Here is an 11,419-nt window from a genome sequence, read left to right on the forward strand (position 1 = left end):
CAGTGTTTTTCGTTTTGAATTTATTCCAGTAGTTGGCAAAAAAAATTTTCTATGATATCGATCAGCAAAAAATTAGATGTGGATTATAAATAAAATAAAATAAAAACTATCAACTACGTTGTAGTTTCCTTACCCGGTTGAAAAATTATATGTCAATTAAAATACCCTAGATTATTAATAACTTAATTTGTTTCTAAAATTTCATAATGCTTGTAGCGATAGCTTATTGCTTTGATTTTTATGTACTACATTCTTTTAGTTGTTTAAGTTGCAATTGTGAGAGATTTAAAAACTTGTTTATTTTTGCCCTCGCAACCAAAAGTAGAACAGTGATTAAGAAGTTTTGTTGAATTCATTTTAAGTTCGAAATTTGTTTTGTTGCTGAATTGTGCATCCAAATAGTTATATATCTGATAGTAAAAGGTGAAATCGGTATCTTAGTAGCTCTTCTAGAATGACCTCGTATATTTTGAAAGAAGATAAATCACGAGAACTTATTCCGTCTTTGTTTAGTGGCTTTCCTAAACAGAAAGTACGAGATAATCTAAAATACTATTTACACCTATTAAAAAACAAACCATGTCTCTTTGGCTACAAACCCTGCCTAAGTACTAACTCGATTAGGACAAATGGTTGTACATCGCACATGAGTTTGGTTGAAATCTACTTCATCTGATGACTCGCATGCTGCTGATTGTGTATGTTTGTGGATTAGTCCATGTCTGATTTCTGACAGAGGCGATGGTTAAGAATGGCAAAGCTGTTAACGTAGAGTGCATGGATAAGTGACTAAACGGGCCCACAGATTTTCCAATGATAGCATCCTCCTTCCATATATCCAAATTCTTATACAAGATGCAACAGAAGGAATAACAAACACTGAACATTGAGGAAGCAATTGTACTGTGACACCGAAACTCTACTCTGCTTTCCTCGATGGCTAAATAATATCATGAGATGGAAGAGGCTACTCGTGGCGATGATGGCTCGCCCAGCGACACAGAAGCTAGGGTGGAAGCCCACGCGTGAGCGTTGTTTGCTCCTTCCCTCAAATTCCTTGTCCCATTGCTGAGCTTAAGCTTGCTCCACAGTTTCTTTATGTCAACCAAATGTAGAACTCTCAGCAAAAGCTGATTCAGTTCGCCAAGGAAATGCACATTCAAACGCCAAGTGCGTGAAGCCCAACAATAGTTGAGGTGGGAGTAAATGATAGGAGCTAGTGATAGAACTATCTTGAGGAAAATGAAAAGTGCTGCCAGCACAACATAGGGCTCCTTGCTCATTAATTCCCTTGGAGATCCAGTTTGATGCATTGAGGTCTGAGTGTCCCACGAACTAATGGAATGGTGAGCAACCATGTATGAAATTGGGTTGAATCCTGCACAACATGGCAAAAAGAAATAAAAATGTGTAACGTGTAACTTGGAAATTGGAACTGCAACTACATAGTCTAATTGGAACTACATAGTCGGCGCCTACTTTGGTCCCAAATCTCAATTTTTTAAAAAATGAACCTAAGCCACCAACAGATAGGCCTATCTCAATGAGCAAGTGCGGAAGAAGAATTCACTGTGGAAGGTTCATGTCATGTTTACATGCATGGAAAATTGAACTTTACTTGCAATGGTGGAGGGAGTTAGTTATACTCTAGAAATTTAACTACAATACCCTAATTTTCTCAAGTAATCTAGTGGAGTGGAGTGAACTGGTAGTATCTCCCATTGACTTCTAGATTTCTCTCCATCAACAAATAAATCTGTCTCTTTCAAGCCAATTTAAACTAAGTCTAAACAGAATATTAGAGTAAACTACATCATGTTCCTTCCCAGACGACTGATAGGGTGTCAAAAAAGCCTGGGAAATAATATCAAATCTTCAATACTTGGAGTTGTAACCTAATGATTGCAAGAAGAGAAATTGATCGACTAACCTGTACTTTTCTTGTAAAATTGGATAAGAGCATTGAGATCTCTAGCACCACGGTGTCGCACTACTGCAGATCCGTTGAACAGAAATAGGGCTGGAAAGCTGTGAATACCATATTTTGAGAGAACACTGCATATAATGTGAGAAGAAGCCAGATCAAATAATGCACTCACTGAGGAAAAATCAATCTTACTACATAACAAAGCTGATGTATATTATGTTTAGAAAAGCACACCTTGGCATAATGGTAGAATCTTCAATTAATAAATGTTTTATTTGGGGAAACATGGAGCTGAGCACATCGAAAATGGGATGCAAATTGCTCGAGAATGGACACCATGAAGCATAGAACAAGATAGAGTAATAACCATTACTCATAGCATTGCTCAACTCTTTATCCAGAGAATCCCCATCCACCTTCAAGAACTCAAAAGGAACAAATCATATCAATACATAATTCAGAATAATTGAATGGGCAAAGTGGCTACTAGACTTATTAATTGAGAATTAATTTTCCTTTAGAAATAATAAAATCATGTCAGATTTTACTTAACAAAGGATGTTAAAAAACCAACCAAAGTAAGATGGAAAGGATTCTTTTTAATGTCATACTGTCATTTGATTCCATAAAGTATAGAAATAATAAAAAAAACAGTCAAACTGTCTAATAGTCCACATTAACAGAAACAAATATGACTACCAAACAAAAAAAAAACAACAGCACTTCAATATCTAACAAAAGGTACGGCAATATTCTGCTAAATTGACAAGTGAATGATTACTCAAACCTAATTAAAACATGAAAGCAACTGCATTTGCATTTGAAAAGGCCTCTACCAAAAGTAACTTTTGCAAAAGAAGAAATCCTAATGTACTGCCAAAAAGAATCCTAACATACATAAAACATTTTGCCACATTGTCTATAGCACCTAGTGGGAAAAGGCTTGGTTGTTGTCGTCGTCGTCTATAGCATTATTGTCTTGATGAGATTCTCATTGTTACAACCTGTACATAGACTCCTTTTAGCTTTCAAGTTTTCAGGAATTCTCATTGTTGAATCTACGAGCATAGAACTTGTTTTATCTTTCAAATGTCAAAACTATGTAGGTTCACATTCATTCATGCATCACTGTCATTTGATTCTGTGACTCTAGGACTAAACTTATACTTTAACTGCTACTCATTTTGGTTTTAACTCAAGATCGTTAATATCATGTATCATATCCAAAACATAAGTTTGATTAATTAAATACAATCATTCATTTGACATTGTAAAGCCAAAGTATTGTTTTTGTCACCGAATGAAGACTGGGTCGGGTTCTCTATTTTACATCAAATATGGATAAAGTTGTGCAATGCTCATAGACCTCCAATAGATCCAAAAAAAGATCTTTGCTCAAGCCAGACTCATCAAAATTAACATAAAAAAGGAGTCTAAATGGAATAAGAGGAGCCTTGTGCAGAAAATGAGCAAATAGATGTATGACAAAAGTACTCTAGGATCAACATAACAGATGTACGATACTCTAGAAAAAGATGCATCAACATTTCATTCAAACAAAGGAGTTTTTATTACTATTGTTAAGATAGTTAATGTAATAGTAGTGCTACACGGGTAATTTTAGTTTCTTTCATGTATAGCTTGACTATATAAGGAGAACCATAAAGTTTTTTTCTTGTGATAAAATAATATTATTAGCTCCTCAACATCAATTTTGTATCAGAATGGATCTAATCCTTTGCAGACCACGTCATTCCTCCTAGTAGAGATAAAACGTTGTTGCCATTGTCATGGCCACCCCTTTAATGCGCTTCATACCATTGCAACATTGGAGCTACAATAGTGTCCTGTATAGCTAGAGTTAGGGATATTTTAAATTCAAAACCATATGCCCCCTGACCTATGCCTTTCTTTTCTCTTTCCATTGCAAGTCTCTTCTTGATGGAATTCATCATCTACAAGCCTTGAGGTGGTTCCTAAGTCAATGTAGAGGTATTGAGGAACTGACTTTGCGCAAATCATCAAATATTATGTTGGATCCAACTCATGAGAATGGTTAAGACAACCATAGTAAGGGATCATCTTCTTCATCTTGCAACAACATGAAGCTCTTTATCAAATTGCTAGCCTCCCCAAGCTTACATGTGTTGTCAACTGCTTCACAGATCTGGAAAGTATACCATTAACCTTTTTCCAATCATTATCATGGTGATCACTTCTGCAACAATATATCATTGCCAATTACACGTTCTCATTAATTCTTCTATGTAGGACAGATTACTTCCAAATGACGTTTGAAGCAATGCATGAAGAAACCCCCTTGCCCACATAGTGTTGACTAGTCCAGAGTATTGACATATGAAATCGCAGAGGGGGAATGTTTTATTCAACAATAAGAGATGAAATGGAAATTATAAATTTTAAAGGGCTGTAGCTTGATAGAGAGCATTTAGGGAAAAAAAAACTTTTTAGTTTTAAAAATTCAAAATTGTAGAGCTATGAACCAAATATTAATGGACAGGCCTGATACTCAACAAAGAAAGAGCTTGTTTCCATTCGTTTAATACAAAAAGCGAAAAATAATTAAGCTTGAACATATTTTTAAGTTCAACAATAATAACAACTCAAACTTACAAGATTGACTCGTTAATGTTCCTGAACAAACTTTTCTACAAGCTCATTAAGGCTCACCTGCAATCTTATTCATTTAGCTTGTTTATATAAATATATAAGAATATATTGTATATAAAAGAGTTGGGCTATGTTGGGCTATCAATAATCAGCACACGTACAAAAGTTAGTGTGGCAGACATGAGGATCGTAAGATGGATTAGGGAACTTGCTAGAAAAATAACAACAACAATCAAAGCCTTTATCCCACTATGTGGGGTCAACTATATAGATCATCTAAAGCTATTGGGCTTGATCCCCTATTATATCCTCATCTATATTTAAATTAATTTTATCATTTTTTATCGTTGCTAACCAAATCTTCTTAGATCTCCCTCTTCTTCTATTAATGCCCGTATTTATCATAGTCTCATATTGCCTAATTGAGGCATTTATTAGACGTATATATACATGTCCATTCCATTTTAAATACGCCTACTAGAAAAAGTAACAATAAAATACAAAAATATTAATAGCTGAGAGAAAGTAGGTGCAACTCAAATAGATGAAAAAAATGAAAGGAAAAAAGCTAAATGACATTAACATGAAATCAAATGATTCACAATTTGCAATTTGAAGATGTGAATCTGAGTGTGAAAGGTGTAACGGAAAAGGGATAAAGAAGCTGACAGAAAACATGAGTTAATATAGTAAAAAAAGGTTTAATTGATTTAGATATTACTAGTGATATAACCTTGCATAGATAATCAAATCTTAGTGGAGAGAGATAAGATTATCTTAATGGAAAGATAAGATGCCATAGCGCTAACTCTAACCAATTGAGACGAACACAATTTGATAATGATAATGATCACCATTTGTACTTGTTTGTATTTTAAGATTGTAAATAGTATATAAAATGTTAAAGCTAAAAACATGAATTAAACAAATGCCATTTATCAAACTCTATAAACAAGTTATAATAAAGCTCAGCTCAACTCTCATTTATAGCCCTAGCTTTAAGGGAGAAAGTAATGAATCAAAAGCATCAAATCTAGTTTGTATGTCATAACCAATTAGAGGTTAAACATAGTCTTTAAAGTAATTGTTCATTGTTGATCTTATTCTTGATCATTTACTGGATCAAGCGCAATTACTTGAGGCCCTGCCCTACTAATAATCATATGGCCAGGTGCTGCATTTACGTCTATAGCCTTATACATATAGGCATAAAACGTAAAAAATCCAAATCTACAACACCTTTATATTCCCTTTGAAAGCAATTAAAGTTGGCAGCAATTGTTTACAAATGGAGGGCAAATGCAAAACAAACCAAATTCTATTACAAATCAATGCAACTAAATATGGACTCTTAAGTTCATTGACAGCTCTAACTTGGAAAATGATGAAAAGTTGTACATTTTTCCTTATTTTTTACATAAAAGGTACACCTTCTATCAAAACGAAATGCACATACAGCCCTTGTATTAAAGGCAGTCTATTTAACAATGTTTATGCATATGCAATGTTTCACTGAACCATATACACTAGCTTTTGCATATGCAAGAATATAGTTGTGTCATCTTCACTTGAGTAACTAGAGACTCATCAACAAATAAATTGACTTAGCCTCAACTATTTAAGATTGACTGAAAAGGTTATCCCATCATTGAACTCGATGCAACATTATATCTCTAGTAATATCCCAAAAATTCAACTAATAGAATAAGAATTATTGATCTAACTCAGCTTGACATCCCATTACATCTTGGAGGTCCATAAGAACTACAAGTTAAATATCACCATGTGTTTATTAAATCTTATTTGCATTTTTTTTATTTGATATGGGAGATGTGTAACTTTTTGAGTATCGTTTACAGTTACTTGGATAATATCTTTATGAATATCACCATTATCAAACAATTTCTTATAATTGCCGCATATGTGTCCTTGTAATCGCTTACGTACAGCAAATGCACTATGCAATGGTCATATTGCATACCACCTACAATGAATTTTTAAGAGCTTATACGTGGTACACATCAAGCAAAGGAAAATTCAAGAGTTAAATCAGTAAATATTGCTTAGAAATTTTTTTCCCGCAGGTATCAAGTATGCCCCAAGTTTAGTAGATTTTGGGGACCATATACAGCAATATTCTCATAATCAAGACCATAATCGTCCAAATAAATCAGAAGAAGCCACAGGAGCACGTGTGCACTCAAATGCTACCACATTCCCAAACCAAAACTACAAAAAGAAAAAAAAAACATTTTTTCGAGAATAAACCCTAGATGCCAGTGTAATACATTCAAAGTAAGATTATGTTATAGGAAATTATCGATTCACAAATCTCGTAGCTAAAAAAGACAAATTATGTAAGAGTAAGGCATCACAGCCCCTTAGACCATTCCCAAAACAAAGGAGCTGAAAAGCAAAAGAGGCGTCATCAATCAAACACAAAAGCGTACCGCTGAAGGAGAATAAATCTCGACCGAACTAGGACACTGCCCGGCGAGATGGCGGAGGAAGGCGAGGTCCGATTCGGGGCAAATAGGCGCCGCCGAGGCCGCAGACGAGGAAAGAGAAACGAAGACGGAAAATAGGAAAAGAAGGCAGAGGAAGGGAAAGGGTAGAGACATGGGAAGAGTAGAGAAGAACAGGGAAGAGAAGGAATCGATCGAGAGGAAGATCGAAAAGGAATAGCGCTCCTCTCGGCTTCGTCGCCCGCTGGATCGCTCTCGTCTCGGGGTGTTCGTCGTTGCTCAATAGCTGCTTCGATGTCGCCTCCACCGACCGATTATTTTATAGTGGAATTTGACCGTGACGGTTCCCCCTAAAACAGATTCAAGGTCAATTTCATTTACGCCGTAAATATTTAAGATCGTGTTGTTGAGTACTGGACGAAAATAGAATAATACGGAAGATCACATTTAAAATGTGAAATTTTTAAAAGACATATCTAATTTTTAAATTTGATAAAAGACACCTTTTTTTTTTGTTTTATCTCCCCATCAATTATGCTGTTTCGAAAGAATACATCGTTGTGATGTTAAATTTCAAAAAATAGCAACTACGATCTTACATTTTAAAAATTAACACCATTTTAGTGCGGTATAAATACTAAAATTAATATTTGATTTTTAAAAATTAACACTATAGTAATATTAATTTTTTTTAAAAAAAAGTATCTATCCAATATATCACAGTTTATGGGAAGGAAAAAATAAATGCGTGAAATATGAAAGTTAAGTGTGTGCCTTAAAAATTCCTTGACTTTAAGGGGCTTTGAGCTGAATAAATTAAAAGAAATAATTCTCAAATAAAATAAGTGTTGTAATAATTATTGGACGAAAATACAAAAAAAAATCCCTTCTATTTAAAAATATGAAAAGAGTTGACTTATATTTAAAAGTATCCTTATCTGAACTTTGTCAAAAATTATTCCAATTAAAATAGACTTGGTCAAAGCTATTTTAGGCAATTTTAATCAACTACTTTATGCTATAATATTTTTTATTAAAATTGTTTAATTAATTCTTATCAGTGTGATTAATTTTGAATAAATTAGAATATTTTTAATCAATATATGAGTAATTTTAATAAATATTAAAATAATTTTAACTATGAAAAAAGGGTATTTTTTCAATATAGTGGACACTTTTGTTTTTTTTTTTAAAATGGGGTGCTCGATAATAAAAAAATAAAGGGTATTGTTTTATTTTATGCCATCTTTATTTCCTCCCATATAAATAAAATGGATGAAAGGAAAATTCTTTTAAAAAAAATTAGTTCACATATAAAAAAAATGTTTAAGAAAACTAGCAAAGACAGGGGGAAAAAATAGATGAAAAAAAAAGTGAGAAAAGAGATAGAAAATATGGAAGACGCTAGTTTTTCTTATCTTTTTCTTAAGATTGTTTTGTTTAAACACTTTAGTTAAAGTATTCTTCTAGTTTTCATGCTGACAATGTGAGTTCACCTGCCAATTATTTCAGTCACCATTTATTCTGTAATTTTGAAGGAATAAAGATTCAATAAGAAATTCATTTTCACCCATTGTTATTTTTAAGCACAAGTAGAAAAAGATGAGATAATTATTATTCAGATCCTTGTTTCATTAACATATTGTTTAAGTCCTTTTGCTCTAAAAAGGGTTTTTTAAAAATTAAATGACTGCCAAGAAAAAAAAAGGCTTTACAATGATGTATTTTATTATAGTTATTTAAAGCCTTGACACAGACAATAAAAATATAAATAAAGGGAAAAAAAAATTATTCTGCTGTTTCACCTAAGTCCCACCTTAGGTTACATCAAAGCACCAAGATTATCACTGATAAGCTTGTTTTACTTATACTTTTATAAATTTCAGGAGATCCATTTGTAAAGGAAACTCCATAAACAAAACTGAAAAGAATGTGTTGCCGTGTTCCAACCAATCCGATTAGGAATCACCAAATTAAACGATATGGTAACACAACTTTTTCATTACAGAGTTTGCTTTCTCCAAGTTTTCTCAAACATTGTCACCGAGTATCGACAATCAGGGTTTTAAAATCCTTGAGGGTCGAACGAGTCCCAATTTTTATTTTAACTGCTGGGACTGACTGAGGTCAGAATGCAGAAGTATTTCTTAAATCAACCAACTGTGTAATATTGCACTGGTTTAGAACTTGAGATGATACAATGAGACCCTATTTGTGCATGATCTCCACAACTCCTCTTGACAGGAATTCCAAGAACTAGAAGTGAAACATAGATTGGGAAGATAATGCATTCGGCATTGAAAAGATTCCAGATTAACTGATAGAACTGCCATATTGCCTCCTGCATGGAAAGAGAGCAACATCAAAAGTCATGGATGTCAACACGACCAAAATCTGAGTGTAAAACTAAGAACTGTGTTAATGCCTCTACAGTGATTGTTGAATGTTTCATAATCGAATAAAAGAATTGAAAAAACAAGATGCTCAAAAGGCAAACCTTCATGAAGGATGTTATCAAATACAAGGCAAAGGTTATTGCATTAGCTTAAAGAATGAAAGAGGTTATGAGTGCTCTTTGGTTCATAGGAGCATTTACCAGGCCATGCAAATCAATTGAAGTATGATATACAAGATAAATACTGAACAGATGATATAGCTACATCATTGATATTATTCACATATTAATTAGTGCCATGATTCTTCTTCCCCCTTGCAAACCAGTCTTTCTATCTATTCATGGTGACCTTTCCAAAGCCGTGACAAACTCTATTTTCCTCAAATCCTCACAACTCAAGCAGTTAGTGTACCCAACATACCACAGTTGAGAGCAGTGTTACTTATTCCTTCTCTACAATCTCAGTTTGTGTCAGTGTGACCTACTTGCTATTATAACCAAACAAATTTTAGCATCAATACAAAGGTCACCAAAGAGGGAAGAGGCTGGATCACCTTCTGTGAGCCTTTCTCCTCACATTTAAGCATCACCTCCCTTCCCTTGCAATCCAGAGCATTGCCCTTGTGAGTTTCTTTTCGGTCGATCTCAATGACTGCCTGCATTGGGCAGCTATAAGTAGGTTCGATGAATAAGGATGAACCCATATTATGCAAGGAGATATTGCTCTTGCTAATGCAAATCGAAAGGTGATATCGATATTCAATATGTATATACTTGGCAGCATATCCATAGTTAGTACATTCATCATTTCTAGCAGCTTTGTATCAAGATCAAGGTCATCATCAATATTGTCACTATCATCAATATCATATTTCACAATAAAAAGAATCTCTGCATATTATCAAAGTGGAATTCCTTCGTTTATTGTTGAATATTCTTGAACTACTACCCCATGTGTTATCCTAATCCAGAAACCTATGATATATTTAAAGAAGAGGAACTATTCTTAACAGAAAGGAAGGCAAAGTTCTTGCTATTAACATTTCTCTCTCTCCAATGTGCTGAGGGTTTAAGGAACAAAGCCTTTTCGGTGAGATTGAGGAAGAAGAACCTTGACCGAAGAGTGTCGTCTTTGAGAAACAGAAATAAAAATTTGATGTTGGAAAATATAGACAACAGAAGATGTAAACCTAGAGGTGGCATTAGCGTCAAAATCCAGAGACGCTAAAAGTAAGGATATATTTGATCTACACGCACCTTCTCACCTCCAAATGTCCGTAGATTTTGCCAGCCTCGCCAGGCCTCGAATCACGAACATCCTCCTCCATTGAGGTAGAAGAACCAACGGAAGTAGAAGCACCAACGTTCGATTCCAGAAGCGGACGATCTTCCGCAGTGTGCTATTTTTGTCATCCGGCTGGAAATTCAAAGGTTGCGGATCGATCGGAAGCCAACCCCACCGTGTAGAAGTGCCAAGATTATATCTTTCTCCTCCTCCTCCTCCTCCTACGCCTTTGTCTTCCGGCTTCAAGGTTTCCTAGTTACTGAAATTAGGGTTCGCGGTCGCGAGGAGAGAGACAGCCTCGGCTCGCTTTCGGGTAAGAAGCTTGAACTTGCAAAAGGGGAAGGTCTGCGGCAGCATCCGCCATCGTCGCGGCGCATTAGAAACCCGGTGGAGGTTGTGGCGGTAGAGAGAGAGATCGCAACCATGCTCCTCTTCCCAGCTCCGCTTCTTCTATTTCCCTTACATTAGAGATGACGAAAATAAAGTGGGTTGGGCCATCAATTGGGCTTTTCGTTCAACGTCCAGAAAGGAGCAATTACTCACATCGGACCCTGACCCTCTCTCTATTATTATTGATAAATCTGAAGGTCGCTTATTTTTAAAATTAATTAGACGAAATTCAGATACTTGAAGCATCCAAAAAGAAAAATAAATAAAAGTAAAAGTAAAAGGGTGCTTTTTAAAAAAAAACATCAAACAACGTCTCACTTGAACTT

General features: G+C 34.7%; 2 protein-coding genes across 5 annotated transcripts; both read right to left on the reverse strand.

The window, feature by feature from the left end:
• Positions 1-806: 806 nt before the first annotated feature.
• LOC122042545 (5'-adenylylsulfate reductase-like 5) lies at positions 807-7,340 on the reverse strand. The gene is made up of 4 exons (XM_042602712.1): positions 7,009-7,340; positions 2,162-2,343; positions 1,931-2,055; positions 807-1,378 (listed from the first exon to the last, which is right to left on the reverse strand). The coding sequence occupies exons 1-4, from the start codon at positions 7,177-7,179 to the stop codon at positions 951-953; spliced, it is 906 nt and encodes a 301-aa protein (XP_042458646.1). The 5' UTR covers positions 7,180-7,340; the 3' UTR covers positions 807-950.
• Positions 7,341-8,811: 1,471 nt separating this feature from the next.
• LOC122042546 lies at positions 8,812-11,213 on the reverse strand. 4 transcript variants are annotated; one of them, XR_006129289.1, is made up of 3 exons: positions 10,676-11,174; positions 9,973-10,074; positions 8,812-9,364 (listed from the first exon to the last, which is right to left on the reverse strand). XR_006129289.1 is itself a non-coding variant. In XM_042602714.1 (3 exons), the coding sequence occupies exons 1-3, from the start codon at positions 10,744-10,746 to the stop codon at positions 9,176-9,178; spliced, it is 354 nt and encodes a 117-aa protein (XP_042458648.1). In that variant the 5' UTR covers positions 10,747-11,175; the 3' UTR covers positions 8,812-9,175. The 4 variants fall into 4 exon arrangements, 2 of the variants coding, with proteins under 2 accessions (XP_042458648.1, XP_042458647.1); XM_042602714.1 differs by having other exon boundaries at positions 10,684-11,175; XM_042602713.1 differs by having other exon boundaries at positions 9,973-10,087; positions 10,676-11,175.
• Between the last annotated feature and the right edge of the window lie 206 nt (positions 11,214-11,419).

Source organism: Zingiber officinale, chromosome 2A (genome assembly GCF_018446385.1).
Source record: "Zingiber officinale cultivar Zhangliang chromosome 2A, Zo_v1.1, whole genome shotgun sequence".
Lineage (NCBI taxonomy): Eukaryota > Viridiplantae > Streptophyta > Magnoliopsida > Zingiberales > Zingiberaceae > Zingiber > Zingiber officinale.